Raw genomic sequence first — 25,758 nt, forward strand, 5'->3', positions numbered from 1 at the left:
CTAAAACACTGCTCTAAGCCGTTACTATCTCCATGCAGTGATTAATGAGGCATTTCCGTCTCTGACTCCAAGAGTCTATGGACCCGTATTGATAGTTTTGGCCAATATGTGTCTGGTTGTAACACATGAAGGACAAGGAAAGATTCAAGTGTAATTTTAAAATGGAGGAGTGTGTGCCTGGCATCTTTGTGAGCACTTTTCCTTTTGAGGGGCTACATTAACACAAAATGCAAAAAGTTGCATTCCTTTGGGTTTCTAATGGCTTCTTTGTCAATCCTGCCCTGTTTGATTGTTTCCGAGTCTCATTCTGCCCCCCTGAATGAACAGTCATAGCACTGATCTTGAGCCAGGCTCTCTATATCACTCTCTGAAAGGCGACTTTCATCTTCATCTAAGAGCAGGAGCTTTTTTCTCATGAGATCTTTCATGTTGTTCATCTGCAGCTTGTGGGGTTGGGCTAAAAGATTTTCAAAAATGTAGAGACTCGGAAGAGAAAATGATGAGATGCTAGTGAGAGGGGTAATTAGTAGATATTTGAGATAGGCTACTGACTCCTACAAACACACAAACATCCAATTCAGAAATTGCTCAGATGAACAGAAGTAATTTTTCTTCGTATCTGAACTTAAATTAAAATTAGTGTTTTGAACTTCTGAAATATCCCTCATTATCCCCCCCCCCTCCCAGGCACACATTGCTGCATTTCAAAGACACAGCAGTATTTTCTGTTGGGATACTGCCAGGGAGATAATATCCATCTGAGGCCCCAAGCTCGGTGCCGGACGATCCATCGACCTCCCGTAGTCACGCAGTATCAGCAATTTAGCGACACTAAGCCTCTGGCTTAGTGCACACTCTTAACAGCAGAATTCACACAGCAAAAGTTGCACAGCAGGACAGCATATTTACAGTTTATTTTGCGTAGGTCAGAACAAAAGAAGACATGACCGTCTGCTCCGACTGCTCAGGCAAAAACAGCAGAAAACGAAAGGAACAGATAACATAAACATCCTGTGAACAGGAAATACGCAGGCTGTGACACAAACATCCTGCTCCCTTTTAAGGTGGAACGGAAATATCCTAACATTTTCTACCACCTGGAGCAGGAGTTGAGCTGACCTGGGCATCCAGTTCCAAAGTCTCTGCCCAAGTCTAGCATTGCCAACAAGCCCAGATCAAATCTGGCCAGAAAAAAGACTCTGGGGAATGGAAATCTGATCCAGATGAATCCCCAGGAGCCATAATTCCAAACCTGCCAGCAGATTCCAATATATTCTGTAATTTGACAGTGACTCTGTTCAATATTAATTCAACATAAAAAAAATCACAAGGTACAACCCCACCTCGGATTTGCACATCTTTAATTGGAATCATAGAATCCCCTCCAGAAGATGGCGGACGCAGTGCCTAGAGTGCCCCTTCTTAAACAGGCCAAGGTGGGTGCAGCATTCATGCTCTGCTTCCTTGGTAGTGTTCAGGGTGCTGCTGAAGTCTGTACCAGGCAGTTTCGTCTTGCTAGAGGGCCCAGCAGCGTCATGTTGAGATCTCTGGAGATTCTTGCAGAGAGCTGAGCAGGGTAGCATACAAAATAAATTCTGAAAAATCATCAGCTTGTAAGGCTTTCTTACTTTATTTATACTTCTACTAGTTTACTTACATTGCATGTTTTGTTTCTGTTGCACTTTCACAAATGAAAGTGAAAAGACAACATTTTTGCAATATTGAATGACAAACGCAAGCAGTGACTTTGCTGGCAGTCATTAAATACCCAGCAGCAATTAACCTGCTCTTTACAATTTCTCGGCCATTGTAATACCAGGTACAGATTTCACTGAGTTTCACATGTATATAGCCATTGTTATACGTGATCATTCGTCTCCTACAGAGACCCTGCACACTGCAGTAACAAGCTGGACTTCAAGATCTGGATCCGTGTTTCATTGCATTCATTTCAGACTTTATTAGCATCAAAGGCATCTTTTTTTGAATGTGCAGCAGCCACAGTCCTGAAATGTGCATGCCGTGTGAAGCATTGTCATTCAAAGCTGGGTTTCATTGAGATGGCTCTAAAGATGGATCACTCTAGTCTTTTTGTATTCATCCAGACTTACGAAGTGGAAATATTGCAAAACTGCTTAGGAAACGTTAGTCAAGCAAAGTACATAAAAACAGTTGTACAAATAAGAAATGTGCTCATGAATCACTGTTGACAAACTACAAATGAATGCATACAAACTTCATAGGAAAACACCACATCAATACACTGTTGAACGCATCAGATCTAAAAATATGATTTTTTTTAAAATCTGCAAACCAGCAGAAAAATGAAGATAGCATATTTTGGCAAACCCACCGTAATCTGTTTGGGGGTTCTCTTGCTTTCCACCTTCATCATATTTAATGGACACCAATTAAAAGTCCTAATATTCAGTGTTGCCTACACTAATTTTAATTGCTTTCTGTGCATACATTAGTTGTTCAGCAATCATATATCAAATTAGCACTCATCATGTAGCGCAGACATGTCTGCTGAGATCCTGTTTCTCTTTTTGCCCTTGGTCCCAACCCTGAGGTTGACCTCAGAAATGGGGGCAGGTCCATGTAGTTTGTGCCCACTAATTGCCATGTACAAGCATCAGCAGAGTTGTTCCTTGGGAAATCTCATCTCCCAACTTGGCCTTTCTCCAGCCATCCCACAGATATTTAGCTTTAGTTACCATGTTTAGTATTCTGGGCATCAGCCCTAGTGATTTAGCAAGTTTGGTCAGCCTCTTGCCAGCCCCCTCCCCTGCCCCCCGTTCATGCTGCCCCTCCATTCTCAAGAAGGAAGTCTTTAGAGATGGTGCAGACCTAGGGTTGCCATCTTTCAAAAAGTGAAAATCCGGACACAAAACTCGTTGATCTTTTTTTGGAATATCTCAAAGAAGAAGAAGTTTTTGAGCTATTTTAAAGAAAATTCACCTAAATCTACACTTCCCTGACATATCAGCTATTTCTGCCTGGACACAGCCAAATTTTGGCTATGTCCAGGAAGTTCCAGATGTATAGCACCCCTGTGCAGACCTAAATTAGGGAGGCTTTGGGCCAATGTAATCATGCACAATTGAGGCTGCACATCCTTTGTACAGGGCCATGTGATAATGCACATACAATCCTGACAACATTTACATCCCCATCATCCAAACCACATGAAGAGATGTGTCTAAATTAAAACATTAGCATCTACTCAGTTCAGCCAGCAAATTGCTCATTTGTGGACAGAATCCTTCTCAGCCGGAGTCTGAACACCAGCCAGCTGAATGAAGAGCACTTGTGAACAGAGCAGCCACGAACTGTGTTAGGGATCCCAGCAATATCTGAGAGCAGAAGCTGCATGTACAGTCCTAATGATCCACCCTTGTAGTAAATGGCACAGGTTTCTAAGACACCTGTGGGGCAACAGGTATCTCAAACAGAAAACAGAGGCAAAAGGAATCAACGCCTGATTCAAGTTTCATCTTCATATCACATCTTCCTAAACCTGAAACTGAGGTTATAGACTTCTGTTTCCCTTTTTGCCAGGCAATTAAGAGTGCCTCTGAGATGGGATTTTCATTTCATTTATAAAAGTGAACTCTCCTCTTCAAATACTCATGAACATGGTTGAGGCAAGCAAACTCCTGCTTATCTGGATCCTCCTCTTACCTGGATCCTGCAGGCATATGGACCCCCTTCTCCCAGTGCCCCGTCACTTATCTGGGCAGTGAGTGGGTACTCCCACTGGGCTCATTTTCCCCGCTGGGCTTGGGACTAGGACTGCCAGTCCCAGAATCCTCTGCACAGAGTCAAGTTTTCCGTTAATGGATACTTGGACTGGTAACCCCAATCCCATTCCTGTCAGGAAATGATGCTCTGCCTGGGGAGCAACTCCCTGTTCCCTGACCCAAGGTAAGTTTTGGGTGTAATATTATTGACAGTCTGCCTCCCAAGGGTGAAGATAATAAGAGCCCAGCCGGTCCAGCATTCCCTTTCCCACAGTGGCCTCCATGCTAAAGGATGGGGGAAATGTAGATGAAGGGTTTGCTTTCAGAGCCCCATCATTTCCACTGCACACAGGGTGCCTGCAGGCCTTCACCCCCATCACTCAGCCCTGAACCCTCTGCAGCCCCACTGGAAGGAGGGCAAATGCCAATGCCTGCCGTGCAAGGCGATGTATGGGTGCATCTGCACGGCCAGCCCAGCTTTCTCTTTGGCAACCCCCCTCTCTGTGAGAGAGTCACCCCTTCATAATGGTTACAGTCTGATCTTCTCTTGGGAGCACTCCAGGACAATCAGAAAGCTTATGGATACATTTGGACTATGTTCTGTGTGTGGCTGATCTGTGTGATGTTTCAATTTCAAAAGTACACAATTAAGGAGAAATGTCCAATGTACGGTATCTATATTGCTTTGCTACCCTGACAGTGAAAACTGCATTATGCACAATGACAAGGATCCTTGGGCAGTAGTAATGCATCATCCAGCTTCATCCTTAAGCACTGCCATATATGATGCATCTGACTGTACTTGATGAGCTCTGTGATGTAGTCATTTTGCTGAACTGATGTGCTTGGTGGCTGCGTTGTTTATAATCTGCCGGATTAAAAAGTGGCAACTCTACTTTCTGGTGTTCCTGTTGGTGTCTGCCCAAGTTGGTGAGGTTGGGGAGGAAAGGGGCTTGAAAGGAAAGGGACAGATAAAATAGGCTTTACTTGGGGAGTCACTGTCCACCATGAGCCTTGCGGCTGGGCAAGAGCCCCTCTCCCTGGGCATGTCTGCCACTGCAGGTGCCTTCCCTGCGAGAAGAGCTGTCTCTCAGTGGCAGAGCACAAGCTCCGCAGGCAGAAGGTCCCGGGTTCCATCTTCGGTATCTCCAAGTCAGGCAAAATCACGTTTTGATGCAAAACAGAAATGTGCTGCCCCTCACCCCATCATTCCCATGCCCCGTTGCTGAAGTCAGCAAGGACTGAGGTGTCCCGCAAGGCATTCTGGTATTGGGACACGTGGGTGGGGTGCTGCCTCCTGTATGTCCACTGCCTGAGGCAGGTGCTTCACCTCCCCTCATGGGCGGGCTGGCTCTACTCCAGCTCAGCTACGACTGGGAAGAGCCCTGCTGCAGCTGATCGGTGCAGTCAGTGTTGAGGTAGATAGAGCAATGGGTTGACACAGGGCAGCTCCCTGTGTTCCTTTCTTCTGAGAGAGCAGCACCGTGTGACAGCTTTGCCATCCACCTTTGGAGAAACAGGGCAGCCTGTCCTATTTCTCCACCTGAGGTGAAATGAGAAGGGGCCACTGTTGCTGCTTCATTTCCTGGGGTCACACAGCCGGCAGTGGCTGTTCCCCGAAGCTGCCACCACACAATGCTGGTAGCAGCAGGAGTGGGGGGGGGGACACACGTGTAGAGTGGCACCCCCAAGGGATTGCTTCCATCTGCCTCACGGGCCAGCTGGCCCTGGAAACATGAGTCTTATTAGATAGGCAGAGTCTCATGGGCTAATGACCTGTGGAACTCAAGATGGCTACAAAAACATTGTTTAATGAGAAAGACCACTTTTTACCTGGGGGTGGGGTGAGGACAGTGGAGACCTCCAGCGAGTAAGTAATCCTTCACAATGCTGCTTGAAATTCAGAAGTGACATTCCGAACATGAATATGATAGTGGCTTCAGTACTGAATTCAAGGCAGCAGAGATGACTACCTTGCCCTGGGCCTCCTAAATCTGAAATCATCTTAATTTGAATATTTTTTGACTGGGGGTGGGGTGCTCATATTCCTCAGTTCTAAACTCAGTTCAGCATGAAACTTGCAGTGCAGTCACTGAAATGTTCATTTAATATGCAGATGGTGATGATGGTGCATGTAGAAAGTCAAGATTTGAATGCTGTGGCGACATGCTGAATATGTATTTCAAATGTGTGAATCCACATGGTATAAATCCTATTTCCTCACCCCTCTGCAGTCCTCCGTCTCCATAACAATCTGGTTTCCTCTCAGCCCACCTGGCATTGTCCTGAGCAGAAAAGAGAAGTTGCCCCTCATAAAAATTCTTCCCATTGGGCACAGATGCTCCCCAGCATGAAGAGGTTCTCGTGTCTCTAATGGGAGCTCTTCACTTGCATACTGAGGTGCTGCCTTTGTCGCAGCTGCCTTGAGTGAAGCATTATCCCAATCAAAGCATTGCGTGGACAGTTCCTCTTGCAGCTAAGAGCCCTGCGGGGACAATGAGGACCCTTTAATTAAAGATCGACATACGTTCCCGCTCCTTGCCTGTCTGCTCTTGCCTCTCATTCCCCCATTTACACTGCACAGCACAGGGGTTAGAGTGCCTCTCTTTGCCTGAGCATAGAGGTTGCAGAGGTCACTGTCTAAGGCTTTGTGTGGCATCACAGCCCAAGCGCTTAAGAGCCATTAACGCCCAAGAAAGAGCCCTGCATGACTCATTGGAGGGATAAAGGCATTAGGAAGAGGGCTCTGTTCTTGGATCTTGAGAAAGAAGTAGGAGGAGTTGCCTCTAACCTATCAAGGACTTGAAAGAAACCTGTGAGTCAGATGTGTGTCTTAGGTGGATAAATGAAATAAGGCTGTTTAGTCTGTGCACAAATAATGGACGAGAGTTTTGTCTTTCGCCTTATAAATATGTAAATGGGGATTATAAACTAGGAAAGGATCACATGAAGGTGCCAGGAATTATAGCCATACCAGTTTGCTGGCTACTAATATCTGCTGAAACTGGTGGCAATAGGAAGAGGTGTGTGGGGAAAATTCTTATCCATAGAGCAATGCAAGCAGAAAAGGTGGCTGTCTAGTCCAGTGCCATATTTTGCATCCCCAATTTCAATCTCGCCTCAGCCAGGAATTTTCTGTGTGACCAGCACCAGACCTACCATTGGGTGAAGGGGCCTCTTGTGTGGCTGAGGGGAGAGGAGCGTTCAGAGTTCCCCCAGCCACTCTTCTTGCCGGGTCCCCTGCTAAGCTAGCCTCCAGGTGCAGTGGTAGATGCCTGGCCCATCACCACCGGAATAAGATTCAGCTTCCAGCCTGGTCAACTTCTGTGGGCCTGCACAGGCGAGTGAGGCAGCTGCTGTTAACCAGAAGGCTGGTGTTCTGAGCCCCTGCAGGGACAGGTTTCCTGCACTGCAGGGAGTTGGACTAGATGACCCTACAGTTCTGTGGTTCTCTAAATGATTTACAGAAATGTAATCAGGATGATGTTGATGAGTGCAAAATGTAAAGCTGTACATGCTCACAACCAGTGCCTCCTGGGCTGCCCTGGGCCCTCTAGGAGCAAAATGGCTTGGGCTGACCCTTTGGCTCCCCTAAGAGACTCAACATGCAGAAGAGCTCTGGAAACAACTTCTGATGGGTTGCTTCAGTGTCCTTGCGAAGGGAGAGCCCTGCTAAATCCACCCCAAACCACACAGTGGCTGTCAGTCACAAAGATATGCCACCTCACTCTCCTGACCCTCATCCTGAACGGTGACATTTTCCTTCCGTAGGGGGCTTGCAAGAGGTCCATGAATGTCTAAGTTGGCCTGGCAGGGACATAAAAAGAGCCACACTTTCAAAGCTCATCATGTTCTGAAGCTTCAGAGGTAGCCTGAAGGGCCACTTCAGATAAGACTGCTTTCATAGAATCATAGAATCTTAGAGTTGGAAGGGATCCTTGAGATCATCTAGCCCAACCCCTGCAATGCAGGAATCTCAGCCAAAGCATTCCTGACCACCCAACCCCTGCTTAAAAGCCTCTAAGGAAGGAGGGTCCACAAGCTCCCACTGTCTGCTGTTGAACGGCTCTTACTGCGTTACTTTGATGAAAGTACTTCCAAAATACTTCCAAAGCAGCCTGCTTTGGGCTCGGAGGCTGGGCTTCATCTGCCTCTAGCATTTGTGTTCGTTCACACATAGGAAAGCTGAGCATATGTGGAGGCAAGTGGAGGCACTCGCTCAGCAGGCAGCAGGTCCTCAGGGAGCTCCTTGTGCAGCACAGCTCCCCACACTGTCCCTTCTGCACTTTCCAGCAGCTCCATCAAGAAACTCAGCAATCTTTCACTTTCTTTCTGCCTCTGCCCTTTCAAAGTCCCAGGCTGCTGTTTTTCACATACACAACCTGCAGAATCATCTGCTCAGACCCCACTCCTGCAGATGAATTTCCCAGTCAGAGATCTTCTAGGATCGCTAATAAACACTAAGAAGTTTTGCCAGCTCCCTGGCTGCTCATTCACAAGCCAGCCAAGTCTTGCAAAAAGCAAATGGCTACATTTAGGGCTGTAGTGCACATTATGTGAAAATGGGTGCTTGGCTACTGGATTGTTTTTTTCTTTCAAAACAACAGCTTCAGGGAGATGGGTTTGACACACACACCATGGTCATACCAAAAATCACCAGTCTTGTAGCTACAATTTAACAAATGTCATCTTCCTTGTCAGAGCTTCAGGGCAGGGGGTCATTGGGACCAAGCTGCAGAGAACAGTGTTAAATGCTCCCCCCCCCAGCTACTGTGTTAAAAAGAAAACACACACACAATCCTCCCCACCACAAACACACAAATCCTACAGAGTTAAAAGCAACCAGGCCAAAGTGCTGCTGCTTCTTTGGCAATCCTTCACAGCCAAGTAAGATTGTCTTCCATGAACACGGTCTTAACAGTGAGTCCGTAAATGACTGTGGAGGCCAATTCTGGATCCACATGTCCTTCCACAAGGGGGACATAGGTTTCCATGCAGGAGTTGATCACGGTGAGGGTTTGCCAAGTGTGCCTTCCTCTCTTTCGTCCTGAGTTTGAGCGTCTTCAAAGTCCATGACTGTTCTCCAATTGGAGCGCTCGCAGGCCAGTGTTTCCCAGTTTAATTGTGTTTTATGACCACTAGGTGGATACTCCGCTGGGTGGGGTAATCCAGTCATGGAAAAAGGGAGGCGGACTATGTTTAGGGCACCTTTTTGGGGTGAGCAGAGTGGATCCTAAAAAGGGCTGCTCAGTCATGGATACAGCTGCCAAGCTGCTCAACTGCCTTGTTCCTTGAGTCAGAGCGACTGAATCTGTATCCACCACCCATGTGCTGGTTCATGACTAGGGGCTTCCAGATTTCATGATCCTGCCCCCGTTACCATTTGCCAATTACCATGGGACATTTTTGGGTTTGGGTTTGGGATGGGTTTTTAGAAGATGCCTGTGCGTTAATTTGTTTTGTGTGTGTAGATCAGTGCACACTGACCAATGCACAGTCTTCGCAGTAAGGCTCTTTTCCGATGGCCTAAGTAAATCACGACGACCAGTAGATTCCTATCTGCTGCAGCCTTCATCCGCCTTCACAGCCATTGTAACATACCTCTTGTTATCGTCTGCCTGCGCTGCCATTGAGGACTTCTTGGATCATTCTTTGTCTAGCTCCTCCCCTTTGACCTTACTGCCTTGGGTGACCCTGCTGGGAGTACGAGACTCCCGATGGCTTCACTCACAAGGGTTATAGGAATGTGCAAGCCCACTCACCATGACAAGGTGATGATCCAGTGAGTGAGAGGCCAAAGTGCACCTGTTTGCTGGCCCGTAAGGTATTGGAAACCATGTACAGTTGTACCTTGGTTCTCGAATGCCTTGGTACTCGGACATTTTGGCTCCCGAACGCCACAAACCCAGAAGTGGGTGTTCCAGTTTGCGAACGTTTTTCAGAAGCCGAACGTTCAACATGGCTTCTGATTGAGTGCAGGAAACTCCTGCAGCCAATTGGAAGCCATGTCTTGGTTTTTGAACCATTTTGGGAGTCAAATGGACTCCTGGAACAGATTAAATTTGAGAACCAAGGTACGACTATATATGAAACTATGCTCCATGGGATCTTTGTGAGAAGCAGAAACAAAGGATCTTCATGTCATTAGCAGGGCTTACTGGTCAGGCACAGCTAATCCAGGGCTTTGGTGGGTTGTAAAGTACACCTTTGACTGTGCCATTCATTCATTCATTCATTCATTCATTCATTCATTTTTATTATGATCAATAGACCAGAACCAGCAATAAATTTGAGCTGCAAGCAGTAAGGATATTGACTTGAAACTGAGGGGGAAAGAAAGAAATACAACTTAAATCTTAAGCAATAAGTAGATAGCAACAAATAAATCCCATGGAATAAATAAATAAATAGATAGATAAAAAGCTATAAGGACATGTAAATAGAATATTATGGGCTGTATTAAAATACAGCATTTAAAATAGTTGGCATGAAGGCACACACACACACACACACACACACCCAGTTACACTGCCATCTCGCTAAGAAGAAAACCTTCAAACCATCCGCTGTTTTATCACCCTCTCTGCCAATGCTAAAGACTTGGCAACTACCAAAAAGAGAGAAAACCTTATATAGTAAATTGTTGGTCTGCCAGGTAAGGGACCCATCAGGTGACTAAGCAGGTGTCTGAAATGCCAGAGCAGAAGTTGCAAAGCAAACAGGGGCTTATGTGGCACAGTTGCCACCTTCCGTGGTTGCCCAGGCACCAGCTGCCCCTCTGCTTGGAGGCTCAGTGTCATCGCCATGGCCCAGAGCCACTGATAAGCCTCCCTATTATTTAGTTCCCTTCTCCAGTTGTCTGAGCTAGTGACCGTGTCTTGTAACCATGAATTTAATGGATTAACACTGCCTTACGTGAAATGACTCTTTATTTTGTCTCTCCGGAATTTGCTCCTAATCAAATTAATTAGACGATCCTAAGTCACGTCAAAGTACAAGTAGATAAATAGGTATTGCTCCGGCGGGAAGGTAAACGGCATTTCCGTGCGCTGCTCTGGTTTGCCAGAAGTGGCTTAGTCATGCTGGCCACATGACTCGGAAGCTGTACACTGGCTCCCTCGGCCAGTAAAGCGAGATGAGCGCTGCAACCCCAGAGTCGTTCGCGGCTGGACTTAACGGTCAGGGGTCGCTTTACCTTTACCTTAAGTTCCAATATGAGAGGAAGAAAATAATTTGTCTGTCCACTTTTTCCACATTCTGCCTACTTTGATAAACCTCTATCCTCTCCCTCCCCTAGTCATCTTCTTTTCCTAACCCCAAAGCCCCAAATTCTTAAGCCTTTTGTCACAAGGAAGATACGTTGACCCCTTGATCATTTGGGCTTCGCTGTTTCCAGCTCCGTTGTAGCCTTGCATAGATAGGGCTTATGGGAGTGTAGACATTAGTCCAAATGTGGGAGATAATATTTTAAAAATCTGTATCTGGAAGGTGACTTAATATTGTTGGCTCCAGGTGTTTGTTTCTGCGGGAAAAGCATCTGGGCTAGAGAAGAGGCCAAGAGACCGAGGCCATGGTGCCTATCACAGCACAACCACCGACTCGGAGCTCTCTGAACTGGAAGACAAAGTGGCCTTTGCAGTGGCGCAAGTGCAGCACACAGAGAGCGAGGTAACCCTTGGTTTGGGGAAGTCAAAAACTTTCAAAAACAAAAGCAGAAAATTAATCATTATTATTTGTAAATATAGATCACCCTTCTTCCTAAAGGAGCTCAGAGTTGCGTACAACATAAAAAAAACTGATAAAACATCCGCAATTCAGTGAGAAGTTACAATATATGAAGCAATATACCCCAAAACGTTGCCAGTCAGCCTACTTTTGTTGTAGTGGGTCTCCAAGTGCTGATAAGTTCCTAGCCCAAATCAGACTTAACTAGTCCCTTTGACACTTGAAACCCCCTTATGGGATGATTCATGAAGATACAGGGGTGGTGGGAAAGTAATAATTGGTTCTAATAAAAATGTAGTCTCTTCCTGTCATGTCTTACCACTGCCTGCACATGACCTCCATGTTACTGCTATGGAATCAGAGTGAAACCCATAAAACGCATTGAATGAAGCACACTTTTGAGAATGTCTGGTGTTTTATGTCCTGCTTACCTGGACCATAACTACCTTCATTGGGAAATGACATGGGCTCTTTGCTCTCAAGGTATCCGATATAGAATCTCGAATAGCTGCTCTCAGTGCTGCTGGCCTGACTGTTAAACCAGTGGAAAAGTCTAAGAAGAAATCAAGCACCCAGGTGAGTAGACTAGAGTTTTGCAAAGAATGGGAATACTTACCGTATTTTTTGCTCTATAAGACGCACCAGACGACAAGACGCACCTAGTTTTTGGAGGAGGAAAACAAGAAAAAAAATATTCTGAATCTCAGAAGCCAGAACAGCAAGAGGAATCGCTGCGCAGTGAAAGCAGCAATCCCTCTTGCTGTTCTGGCTTCTGGTATAGCTGCGCAGCCTGCATTCGCTCCATAAGATGCACACACATTTCCCCTTACTTTTTAGAAGGGAAAAAGTGAGTCTTATAGAGCAAAAAATACGGTAATCATGAACTCTGGAAGGAGGCCTTTTGGTAAATGTAGTTCAGTTTAAAATAGGTTGGAGGCCATTAGTATTGCAGTAATAAATAAAATTCAGCTGCAGTAATGGAATGGTACACTAGCATTTCCCCACGGCTAAATGTGGAAGTGGTCAGGGACTGAGCTTAGAGTCATGGAAGGCTTTCCATAAATGGGTTTCAGTGAAGAAGACACTTTGCCTGTGGACAACACTTTGTTACTTTCTAGGGTCGTGATTCTCAGCATACTTCCTGGCAGTAGGTCCGATTGCACTTGGTTTTTTTTTATAATATTTTTTATTAACAGGCCAATCACATCACATTATCCATATCGCATTAATTCCAAATTATACAGCCAAATATTTTTGGGGGGGGGGAATACCCATACATCAAGCTCAGCTCGAGTCCAAAACTATCACTTGTCTTGCTGCATTAATTAGACAGTTCTGTCCAGTTTAATCCGGATAGTCCTTTGTTACTTCCTTTCTCTTCTTGTTGTTATCATAAATTCCTTTCTTTGCGATCTCTGATGGTTTTCACAAGCAGGTTAGAAGCTGGCATTCTATGTGGGTTTTGTACTCTTCCAAAAATCATATCAATCCGGGACAGCCTCTGTACAACGCTTCCATAAACAAAATTAATCTCCGATCTGTCCTTTATTTTTCTCAGGCTTACCGAATAAATCAAATGATTCTGGGGGTTCTGTCAGGTCAAACTTACATTCCAACATTCCTTCTCATTCAAACAATCCTGAATCTCCTCCCCCAGTCCTTCTTCCTCCGGCAGACCTGTCATGGCGAGACGCCATTTTTTAACTGCGTCATAAGTAGGTCCGATTGCACTTGGTGGGGTTTCAGAGTAGGCACGTTCAGTATTATGCTTCACACCTGAGTTCTTAATCATTTCATTTATATAGCTCTTTATAGGGCAACATAAGCAAAAACTGGGTCCCTGCCCCGTTGAGTTCACACTTCAGCTTTGGAGAGGTTTGGGAAGGAAGGCAAGAGCAGAGAAGGAGATAAGTGGCATTAGCAACAAAGTTAATAAGAATATGCAAAAATGAATTGATAAATGGATGAAAATATAGAGTTATAATATGTTAAGATATAGAGTTAAGATAAATGAAAGAGGGTAAGGATTTGCTGATCTGACTATTTAAATGGGAATACAAAAAGGGGAGGTGTGAGGAGGTCAAGGAAACAAGCTAATGAGTTTAAAGTCACTAAAAACGGATTTGTTTTTAATTCTTTGTTATCTATTTGTTTTTTTGTATTTTGTATTTTTATTCTTCTTTTTTATGTATTTTTCTATGTCTTCTTTTTTGTATCTTTTTCTTTCTATGTGACTTTTTTCTATTTTGTAAACTTATGTTTTTGTAAAATCTCAATAAATATCTTTTTTAAAAAAAAAAAAACAAGAGCAGAGAAGGAGAGGCAAATGCCATTACGTGGACTTAGGCTTTGTTTCTGTTGGGGATAAGGACCAATGAGTTAAGTCAAGGATATCTTAGTTAAGATGCATTAGTGCTTGAAGGCAGAAAGGCAACGTCTGAGAGATGTTCTGGGAGGAAGCTATAGGCATAAGAGGCAGCAAAAGAGAATGGGTGGAGAAAGCAGGTTTGTGGACAAAAGTCAAAGCAATTGCTATGAAGTAAACTTTTAACAAATATTAATAACAATACTAATATTACTAACACGTACTACTGTTTGGTGGTTACAGCCCTTATCCACAGCACTGTGAATATTATGTAGGAATCAGGATTTACCTAAGTTTAATCACCAAAGGACATAAGCCAAAGGCCCATGTAGTCCAGCCTCGTGTTCTCACAGTGACCAGCCAGATGCCCATGGGAAGCCTGCAAGACAGACACCAGCGCAACAGCCCGTCTCCCTGCTTGCAATCCCTGAATTCAAAGGCAGGCTGCCTCTGACGCTGGAGACAGAGCAGAGCCATCGTGGCCAGTAGCCCCTTGGCTACAAGAGTAGCCCCAGACTCTGCATGCAAGCCCCCCACACCAGGGCATACTCTTGGAACAGTCTCACTCCTTTTATGACATTATATAGATACCTCATTTTAGTTTGGCTTTGCACATAGCAGGTGGAGGTGCACAGGCCAGAAGCCAGGTACTCTCTGAACAGGACACCAGCCAGGGGCTGGGGCTGAGGGAGCAGAAAAGGGAGGGGTGACCCATTTTGACGTAACTTGCCGGTTTCTAGTTGAGGTGTGCTTGTTGGTCAGTTTTTTGCTCTACAGCAAAGCAGAGCAATATGTTTCATTTCTTCCATCCCCAAGGTGTTTATCCTCCAGCCTCCCAGGAACTCTTATAGTTCTCTAGAAGATCAGAGTCCAGACACTCCTGTCGCAGCATCAGCCGGTGACTTCAAAGTGAGTGCACGTGCCTTACTGAGAGGCAAGCAAGACCAGAATCCGTTAGCAATTTTCTGGCCAAGAGATAAAACTGTGTTAGGGGCCCCCACGGGTATTAAACAATGCAAACTGAATAAAACTGAAAAAGAGACAAAACAGGATTATGCTCAGAACAGAACATTGGCATGCGACTTTGAACCTCTCTCTGTGCTTTTGTAGGGTGGTCCAAGGGCTTTCCTGACTCTCTTAAAAACAACAACAACAATGTCTAGCTGCTTGCTGTTGGTCATTGAAATCCTTTGACTATATAGTCCTGGAACCAGACATGTCTTTCAGCCTGTCACCCATTCCTGGGTCTGTGTATGGAGAAAAAGATGGCTGCCCCCAGTAGAGTGTCCCTTACAATGGCCTTGTAAGGAGGGAAAGGTGGCTGTGACCCAAGCAGCCAGAATTTTTTTTTAAAGTAAAAAGGAGCCAGGACAGCCCTCAGGTCATAAGTGCCTTCGATTTTTTGAATTTTTTTTTTAAAGGGTGCAGATTTAATTTTTAAAATATTTTTTAGATTTATTTTTTTTAAAAAAACATTTTGCCTAAAATATCACAATGGATGTTTGCTGGAATGGATATGCAAGGGGCCATATTAAGAGCATCCCACCCACCCCATCACCCTTTACATAAATATTAAACAAGATAAAAATACGGTACCAAGATAAAAGTATAAATACACAATATGTAGGACTGCCAAATGCTTTAAAAAGGTGCAGGACTGCAGGACTGGACCCTTTCTCCTTGGAGTGCCTTATATATAAGGGTGGGTGTGCTTATGCATGTTGGGGGGGTGTATATCCTCCCCCCCCCACACACATGAAAGAATAGCTGGGCATTCCTACATTTTAAACAGTCTAAAGGGCAGGTTATTTGCTGTCTCCAAACATAAATGCACAGGAAAGGCAGAACACAAGCTAAGAGCAACCAAGATAAACTGAAGCCCACCACTCGAACTATACCCTAGGAACCTCAAAGCAGAAACCTGCCGTCTCCTTAACTATGGAATGCGAGTCCCAAGGTCTTAGCAGTACTTCTGTTGGTCTCTTGACACCCAACATTATAAAACTGCAAACAGGACTAGGCTGAACGTAGTTGGAATCCACCATCCCATAGAGGTGAGGTGGTGGGAAGGAGAGAACAATAAGAAGAAGAGGAAGAAGAGTTTGGATTTGATATCCCCCTTTATCACTGCCCGAAGGAGTCTCAAAGCGGCTAACATTCTCCTTTCCCTTCCTCCCCCACAACAAACACTCTGTGAAGTGAGTGGGGATGAGAGACTTCAGAAGAGTGTGACTGGCCCAAGGTCACCCAGCAGCTGCATGTAGAGGAGCGGGGAATCGAACCTGGTTCACCAGATTATGAGTCCACCGCTCTTAACCACTACACCACACTGGCTCTCAATAGGTTGCTTAACATTCCTAACGTCTCTAACTGTGCTTACACTCCGTAATATAAATGTTATGGTGGGATGGGCATGACCGTCCATCAGGTGTGAATGAAGTTTCAGAAAAGCTGTGCTTAAGCTAAGGTAGAAGAGCCACGATTAATGCTGATCCACACATTGGCTTGTTTGCACTCTAATTAAGTTTGTACTCCTTTTAGGTAATGTCTATGCCACATGTGTTGAGGAGAAAATTCAACACTTCACTTGAAACTGCAAGTAAGACTTGTACTTATTTATGTACGAAGTAGAGGGAAATGCTTAGTGGTTTGGAGAGGGAGAGTTTTTGCAGTAAGCCTGGAAATCCCCCGCTTAGGAATGGCTGTCCAAAGTATAGCTAGAGTTCAGTTATTGTCTGTTGGGGGTCTCTGAAGTTGTGGACCCTGATCTGTCCACATACAAAGAAATGTTCTGAGCAACTAAGAAAACCACAAAATCTCTCTCTGAAAGTTAGTCTTTTTACAGGATTGTCTGATAATATAAAACACAAGACAGCTTTAAAAGTATTATAACTTTCAAAATCAATCAATTTTCTTGAGAAATTTTAAATTGCTCACAATGAACTAAGAAAAAGAGGAAAACATAAAATTGACAGATTTACAAATTCTTGGCCTGACTTCAAACATTCTACCTTTCAGATTTCATTCTAAAATGGGCTTATACTGACTTGTAGCCAAGTAAAATTTAAAGTCTTGAGTAGGCTACGAATGAAACGTTGATACGTCTATCCATGCCATGAGCCATTTCTTCTTCAGGTTTTCTGTGACTTTTCCCCAAAAAATTTTTTGGCAACAGTGACTCTTCTTAAAAATTCTAACTAAGTTCAGACCACTGTGTTCAGCTGCCCACCTGCACCCCTGGGTGTCCCATGTTTTTCCCACAATGGTAAAATGCTGCAAAATTTCCAAAAGTAATTTCCTGTGGGTAAGTTGCCTCTTGCTTCCTTATTCACAGCTCATCTCAGTCACAGCACTGAAGTGAGCAGAGATGTTTTGTCTGTGGTTTTCATAGATCTATAGGCCAGTGTGTTGAACACTTGAAGCACACTGTACACGTGTTTGGTATTATTAAATGCTAACGATAAACCCCTTTTGTAGAAGGGCTGGTGGGGAATGGGAAAAAGCAGTCATGCTCCCACAGAGCCCCAAATCCTTACCATTAAACTTGAATGGTGAAGGAGTATGTTTCTTGATCTGGGCTGTGCAATGTCTTTTGTGTTGTTCCGGAAGAAGTCACCCAGTCTTGCCCTTAAAGGGCAGAAAGATAAACTGGCTGGCTTTTCACTCTGCTTATGCAGATAGATTGAAAATACAGTCAAAGGAGAGTCAAAGGCGAGGAGCCTAATCACTCACAGTTTTCAGACTGGAAGGGGAGGAGCCATATCTTCCTGCCCTCTCTCCCAGGGGTTGATGTTGTACCAAGTAGCTGAGGGAAATATGTAGATAGGAGAAATTGGAAACAGACAGTAGTAAATTGGAAGATTATTTTGGAAGAGATTCAGATATCTGACTTCATGCATTTGTCTTTAATGGTGCTGCAGTCCCATCCCAGAGGGAGTCCTGGTGGGATTTTAAAAGCAACAGAACACCCCAGTGTGAACACTATTACTTTTGCATGACATGAATCTGCAAACACAATATTATGGTGTTGCTGCTTTACCCCCTATTTCAGGAGGCCTATTGAAAAAATGCGTAAGCTTCTAAGGAACCACACTGAATCGCAAACAGAAGTGTGTGTGTGTGTGTGTGTGTGTTGCAGGACTCTGCTTTCCCCTTTGGCCCATCCCACCCCCCTGATTTTGTCTTGTTGGCAATACTTTTCTGATTAGAAATCAGACTTCGTGACTTTGTGCAAAGGTTTCTGGCAGAATAGTTCCATCCGAAGGCTGATCTCCAACATAGTTCACATTGACTCCTCCTCCAGCAACAGGACCTCCTCTTTCTTCTCCTCTTTCAACCTTCCAGGTTGTGCAAATCTGCTCCAGAGGAAGGGGAAATCCCACAGCATGAGGGGAAGTTTGTTCCACTCATAGACAGATCCAGTTAAGTGCCACCCAAAGCATTTATTGGCTGCCACAGCAAGAATAAATGTAGAAATCCAAGTAGCTAAATAATGAACACTTGTACCCCAACGTTTCAAGTTGCTGATTTAAACAGCTGCAGCAAAATCTTTCCCCCTCCATTTGCAGAATAGTTCAACTGTTTCATACTTCAGACCCAATGACTTCAAACTACTTCATGTTCAGATGTTTACTTCTTAAAATATACATGCAGAATCCATGGAAATGAGGTCCCAATCATTGCCCGTGCAAATATGCTGGCACAAGTTCTATATCTGGGCACCATTGATGCCCAAAGTGAGGCATATGTGCCCAAGGTCAAGAAGTCTTGTCAGAATATGTCCCCAGACCACTTGAGTTCGTCTATGGCAGAGTTGCTTTTGTTCATGACTGCATGGTAGATCCCTGTGGACGTGTGCCACCAGTAGGGGTGACCCCACAACTAGTTTTTGGCCAGCTAGGCTTTTGCAACTTGGGTTACCTTGGGTTAAGAACTTAATTCGTTCTGGAGGTCCGTTCTTTACCTCAAACTCTTCTTAACCTGAGGTACCACTTTAGCTAATGGGGCCTCCCGCTGCTGCTGCCGCATGATTTCTGTTCTCATCCTGAAGCAAAGTTCTTAACCTGAGGTACTATTTCTGGGTTAGTGGAGTGTGTAACCTGAAGCGTCTGTAACCCGTGGTACCACTGTATAACTCTTTCAGAACAAGGGGAAACTTTTTTGTGTGTCAAAGCTCATTTTAAAATGACTGGGTGTTTCTTGTTTTGGTCATTGTTACAGTACTCTTTTATGCTATGAATTGTATGTGATTTTTTTTTTAGTGGTGGATAATTGGCTGTATTAAGGAGTTTCATGGTTTAACATGTTGATGTGGGTTTTAACTGTACTTTTGTGGTTTTATGTTGTAAGTCACTTGGAATACTTCTGCAGATAGACAGACGAGCAGGTATAGTCCCCCAACATCTGCAACAAGAGTGCAGTTTGTCAGTTCTTGTATTGGTCTACCAACATAGTCCCATTTTCCCTTGTGAGCAGTTTAGGGTGTCCTCCTCAAGGAATGCCTGGACTTGGCTGCAGGTGGTTCCATTTCACCAGAAAACTGCCTGATCATAACACAACATATGTTCTCTCACCTTTGTAGTTCCATGAAGGTTCAAGAGTTTGCAACTAGAGCTCAGAAGTGAAGTTGTGTTCTTGAAAGCATAGTCTTTGCCTGAATTATTCTTATGGTAATAGCATAATGTCATAGGCCCAGTCTGGGCTAGCAAGCAAAAATATTATGCCACTCACTCTGAGTCATCCATAGTACACTGAAATCTTGTCCTGCTGTTTTATTTACATGTGCCAGATTCATCCTGCAGCAGAAATAGGCATGCTTTTTTAAAAAAAGATGGGACTTTGCAAATTTGGCCAGTGCAGTTTTTGAAGTCCTATCTCTGTGCCCATGTGCAGCACAGACTAGTGGAATGATTACTGGACAGTGTCTTGAAAAGTGTGGGTTCAGTGTAGCTGACTAGAGTGTTGGGCTTAAAACAAGTCGATCTGGAATTAAATCCCCACTTAGCCATGAAGGGACGCAGGTGGCGCTGTGGGTTAAACCACAGAGCCTAGGACTTGCCGATCAGAAGGTCAGCGGTTCGAATCCCCGCAACGGGGTGAGCTCCTGTTGCTCGGTCCCTGCTCCTGCCAACCTAGCAGTTCGAAAGCACAAAAGTGCAAGTAGATAAATAGGTACCGCTCCGGCGGGAAGGTAAACGGCGTTTCCGTGCACTGCTCTGGTTCGCCAGAAGCAGCTTAGTCAACCTGGCCACATGACCCGGAAGCTGTACGCCGGCTCCCTCGGCCGATAAAGTGAGATGAGCGCCACAACCCCAGAGTCGGCCATGACTGGACCTAATGGTCAGGAGTCCCTTTACCTTTACCTTTAGCCATGAAGCCACCAAGAGATGACAGACCTTCTCTCAACCAGACCTCCCTCACAGTCATGTTACAAAGTGGGGAGTGGGGGGTAAGTCTCAGCATCATTGTTCATGAAAGGAGAATGAAGTCTTTTCTCACTGGACTAGTCTGAGGTTTGAAGTGTTGCTATGCCCTCTGAATCTTAGAAACGGCCACCTATAAACGGGTTCAGCTGTTTCCTTCATTAGGTTTCACAGACAATTAGATTTGATCCATAGTCATTTACACCCGGTCATAAGAGAATGTAAAATGTTAACCACATTGAGTGGTACTTTGGCCTGGTATAAATAACTTCATGCGGTATAAATTGCTATATAAATGTGTCCTGAAATGCTGCCAGCAAGATACATTTTGTGCCCATGTTGTGTCATTCCCCACACCCTGAAATGCCAGCCAGCTCCAAGCTATAGAAACCAAGTCATCTGTGTCCCTCTCTAGCTGGTGCCTGAACTCACTGTGCTCAAAAAAATATTAAGAGCTGATGCACTGAGCTACAAACTGGGGAGTCCTTGCTTCACATCTTACCTCTGCCATGAACCGAGGTGGCCTCAGAAAAGAGACCTTCCTCTCACTCAGCCTCTCCTCCCCCTAATATGGCAGGGGTCATTCTCACATCACAGAACTGTTCCAAAGATGACGGCAAGATAATGCACTTGGCAGCACTGTGCACAGGCTACATCTTAAAATATTTGTGTGTATCAGTAATGGAGGGCCACAAAAAGAATTCCAGTGTTGATAAGAGCGAGCTTCTGAAAAATAGTAGGGAGCCACAGACTAGTTCAGCTTAGTGTCCTGTGACTAGGGAAGGGGAAATCTACCCATCTCGCTTTCCTCCTGTTTCTCATTTTTCCAGGCTTAAGTTCAGTGCTCCTCATTTCCACACCAGTTTGCAGTTTATTTATTTTTAAGACCTCGTGAAAATTCACCAGTATTTTAATTTTCAGATTTCTCCTTCTATTACATATTTTTGTGTGCCACCTTACCTAGCATACAAACTTTTTGCACATTACTTGGCTGGAGAACTGCAAGATTCAGAGAAGTGCAAACTTCAAAAGATGGCTGTTCCAATCCATTCCGTTCACTTGCTTTTGGGGAAAGTGCAAATTTGGTACTTTCCCTTTTAAATGTGGACTGAATCAGACTTCTCCCTCCCCCCCCCACTCCCTGTGATTGAATAGACCATGAATCACTCAGTCAGCAAAACCTCTGAATGATGGAAATGTGGAGAAAGCCATCTGACCTAGATGGATAAATGGGCTCACAGATAGGCCTCCTGTTTTCCAACACCTCAAAGGATTCCTCTCCAAGCAGATGGTTCTAGAAAAAGCAAAACAGTCAGTCGCAATGTCCTAACAAACACCTCTGCCTTCCATTTTTCAAGACAATGCTGAATCATTTGCTCGGAACTCCAATTACAGAGGATCTTTGACACAGCGAAATCCAAATGGAAGAAGCAGGAAAGCAGATCACATATTTGCGGCAAGTATTCAGAATCCAGCTCATTGCCCTTCTGTAAGCTGAAAGGTAGTAGACTAGCCAGAGACAGCAGAGAGGAGTTAGTGCAGGCCACCCCAAATCGAGATGCAGAAGGAAAATGGAGTTTTGTTTCTTGATCAGAGGTTATAAGTATGTAGGCAATTCAAAATGGGAGAGGTACAATCTTTCATGGCTCCAGCTCCTGTTAATACGAGAACATGCATATCCTTGAATTATGCAAAACTCCTTATCAGACATTAGACAGAATGAAAAGCAGCTGGTTAGAAATTTCACAAAACGAAAGTACCATGCCTTTTGGTGACAGCCATATAATTGCCCAAACGTTTTGTCCTTGACATGTGTGCATTGTTGGGGTCTGCTTTAACCCTTTAACTGTCTTAGTATGGTTCCTTACATTGCCCTGGGGTGCTTCCAACACAAGAAAAATAGCATTGTGGGTATCTTTTTTTGCTATAACTTTATTAGTAGTAGAACCCTGTTCGGTGAAAAGGGTGCACTACAGGCGACTCTCCATTTAGGTGGGGTTACATTCAAACCCCTGTGCACATCAGTGAAATTGCATAAAATGGGGAATCGCCTGTATCAGCTCAGCAGTCGCACGGGAAGAAGTTTCCCCTCATGTCAGCTGTGCAAACCCCACTGTTCCTCTGGACTCACGTGAGCCGAAGGGACGGCAGGGCCTGCACAGCTAACCAGAACAGCTTACCACCCTGTTTTGTCCCTGCTCACTGAGTATCTCTGAAACGACCACCTTCACACCCTGCAAACAGTGAGATGGGGAATGTGGGTGAACAATTTTGGCCCATCCTCATTGATACCAGAAGGGTTCTCACCAATGTTTTGATCCTTTACAGAAGCCTGTGATGACCCATCGCTCTTGAACAGAATGAAGTCTTCTAAGACCTCAACTCAAGATTTCATCCCCTCATTCTATTTTCTTTCTTTTCTTCTTTCCATCTGTTCACCTGCAGCGCTAGATCTACACATTTTCCTTCAGGGGGCAAAAGGCTGCACTGCTCCCTCCCTTTGCCTGAGTCAGGAAACAGGAAAGAAACAGGTTGGAAAAGAATTCTCTGGGCAACATCCCTTTGAAATTTGCTTCCTACAGTCATTGCAACAGCACGCAGAGCCCAACTTAGTAAAAGGGATTTCTGTTCTAGGATTGACTTAATTACCTGCCCACATCTATTGAACAGGACTCGTAGCTAAAATGTTTTTTTCTTCATGCACTGCTAAAGTATGCATCCATATTCTGGTCATTTGGGCTGGTGAATTAAAGTCATGTCATGCAGGTTTCAGTGCTCAGGATTTCACAGTGCCCTGCAGTAATCAGGAGGGTCTGGAATATGGAACCAGAAGGCAGAATGCTGGGCTTTCATCCTTAGCTGCCTTTCAGTATCAGATGCTAGAGAACCCCCAGAACAGCACGCAGAGGAGGAGAGGGGGAACATTCTGTCTGGCAAGTCAAAGTGCTTGCTCTGATGGAACGTTTGATCGCCTTAGTGCAACATGGGATTCTTCCTGTGGTTCCTTGAAGACTAAGAAATTTACTATGGCATCATAAATGAACTAGAGCCCGTTTTGGAGCCCCATGGCAATGCAGGGCACAAGAAGAGCCTTGCTAGACCAGACCATTTCTCACAGTGGCCAACCAGATGCTCATGGGACGTCCACCAAAGAGAGCAGGAGCAGCACAGTCCTCTGACCCTCTTCTTACACCACAATACATAGGTTTTTGTCAGCCTTCAAGGTTCACAGAACTCTTTGTTGGTTTTGGCATGCCAACATCTTGCGGCTCTTCCTCGTTCTGGAATATATTAGGGCTCTGCTGCTTAGGCAGGAGTGCAGGCCATGGTTGCACAGGCATTAATCAGAGAGGCTTTCTGCTCAAATTTCTCCATGCAAGCCATCTGCCTCTTCAGAGTTGCAGAAATGGTCTGTGCATTTAAAAAAAGTTATGGGGTGGGAGAGAGAGAGATGAGAAACTAAAATGGCAGGAAGTAAAATGGCAGAAACAGTGGAGGAACCATGGCTGAGTGGAAGGTCAGGACTTTTCAGGGTCTGATCCCTGGCATCTCATAGACAATACTGGGCAGAGCAGAGGCAGAGATGCTTGCATGATCGTGCCATTGCTTCCATGTTATAGTAGCATGTGTCTTTGCAGAGCTTTAGGTGGATGAAGAGCAGGCTTATGAGTAGCAGAGCTTAAATGAGATATGAAATGAATCCCCTATTCCATATGCTCTAGCAGAGGAATGCAAAATTCTTTCTCCTATTTCTGATAAGCACATTAAGCAGAGGCTCAAGGAAGCACATTTGAATTGCTGTTGAAGGTCAAACATTATGATAGGCAGATACGCTCACAGTTGCAGACCTGACTTCTTCCCTCTGCAAGTTGTCATGATAAATAAGTGATAGGATAGTTAGCTTTCAAGCCTGATTTCAGCTTACCTCTGAGTTGCATAGAATTGTACTGTCTTCTTCAGGTATCCTTTGAATCCTCCTCAGGATAAATCAAATGTAATGACAAACTTGCAAATTTATCCCCAGAGAAATTGGTACCGTGAGCCAAATGGCACAATTACATTTCGTCCTCACATAGTCCATCTGGAGTTTCTGTTAAAGTGCATCAAATTCCACATTCTATTCATTTCCATTTTTATTTCTTTTCTTTTACTGAAAGCCAAACTTTTTTTTTTTTTACACAACCATACAGTGTCATCCTGAATGTCCAGGATTTATATGGCACCACGCCTATGTGACTGGCGCTCAGACACATGGAGATACAGGAATGCAATTTTTACCACACTGAGGGGTATACAAAGAACCCTTAAAATGTGTGCGCCTGCCTCCTTTGCTTGTTAAGCTTTGCCCTATGAACAAACCACAGAAAGCGCCAAAGGCTCCTGCTAAGACAGCTCACTGCATCGCTGGCAGGAATCCTCTTATGCTAGGAAACATTTCCCCCTTGCAGCAGCACCCTGAAATGTGTCTCATTTGCCATCAGCCTTTTAAGTGTCCCACATCCCCTCCAGTGATGTCCATTAGTTTCATGATGCAATCAAAGCGCAGAAGTGCGTGCTGCCTTTAGTTCCACGGTTCTTTTCCCCAGGGCTATTTTTATCAGATAACGTAGCTGTTGCGCAAAGGACCAGTGGAAGGCGGGGGCAGCAATGACCGCCCCCAACCTTAAGCTCCTCACAACTGCTTTACCCATTTAAAGAGAAGCCCTCGGGACAAAGGATGTAAAGAACATCGCCTAATGTCTCCTTTTGGCCTAAGATAAAACATAGTCATTCTGCTCATCTAAGCCATTGGCCTCTATCCATGTATCTATCATATGTATATGCTAAATCATACAATAAACACTGGCATTGTGTTCCTATTAAGCAATGTTTCCTGCAGTATCTTTTTTTCCTTCCTGATTTCTGGAGGGAGATGGGGAGGGGAGGGCACTTCATGCCTACCAGCTCACACTTACGCCTTAACCAGCTAGTGCTAATAATGTCTTATTATTTAAAATAATAATAATAATAATAAAGGAAACAAAGTTTTGCTGCCAAAGTGGAAAATGAAGAAATCAGGTAGTGAGAAATATAGCACACCATCCCTTTATATTTCCATCTTGCTTTCCAAACGGGAGGAAATTATTTCAGATAGCAGACCGAATACTGTCCAAATCTGATTTGTGAGATTTTGAACCACAGAAGGTTTGTTGTCAAACACAGGTCTTTTAAGCAAGGTAATACACTTTATGTTCTTGAATGGAAAGGCTTAATAGTTTATCAGCACACAAAACAAAAGAGGCATTTTGTCGTAGGTTTTCAGGCCAGCCTACGATGCTATGTATTTCCTAGCATTTCAAAATGGGATGGTGTAAACCTAATAGTGGAAGAGGCTAGGGACTCCCTGAAAAGCCAAGGCTGCATGGGCTGTGCCTTTAAAAGAGTGGTTGCTTCATTACAATTCTTTGCTTGTGTTTGGATGATCTGACATTCCAAGGATGTCTCAGAGAAGATTGGTGCAGTG

The 25,758-nt window shown here is 44.5% G+C and overlaps 1 protein-coding gene across 4 annotated transcripts in view; it reads left to right on the forward strand.

The window, feature by feature from the left end:
• Positions 1 to 25,118, forward strand: part of MLPH (melanophilin) — a 76,666-nt gene extending 51,548 nt beyond the window's left edge. For 2 of the 4 annotated variants that reach the window (XM_083629158.1, XM_083629156.1), the window contains exons 12-17: positions 11,256 to 11,411; positions 11,952 to 12,044; positions 14,650 to 14,742; positions 16,375 to 16,432; positions 21,614 to 21,711; positions 22,584 to 25,118. In XM_083629158.1, the coding sequence (XP_083485284.1) occupies positions 11,256 to 11,411; positions 11,952 to 12,044; positions 14,650 to 14,742; positions 16,375 to 16,432; positions 21,614 to 21,711; positions 22,584 to 22,610 (525 nt within the window). In that variant the 3' untranslated portion in view covers positions 22,611 to 25,118. The remainder of the gene's footprint in view (positions 1 to 11,255; positions 11,412 to 11,951; positions 12,045 to 14,649; positions 14,743 to 16,374; positions 16,433 to 21,613; positions 21,712 to 22,583) is intronic. The other 2 variants (XM_083629159.1, XM_083629157.1) reach the window with 1 other exon arrangement.
• Positions 25,119 to 25,758: the final 640 nt, after the last annotated feature.

Source organism: Podarcis filfolensis, assembly GCF_964270895.1.
Source record: "Podarcis filfolensis genome assembly, chromosome: 1".
Taxonomy (NCBI): Eukaryota; Metazoa; Chordata; class Lepidosauria; order Squamata; family Lacertidae; genus Podarcis; species Podarcis filfolensis.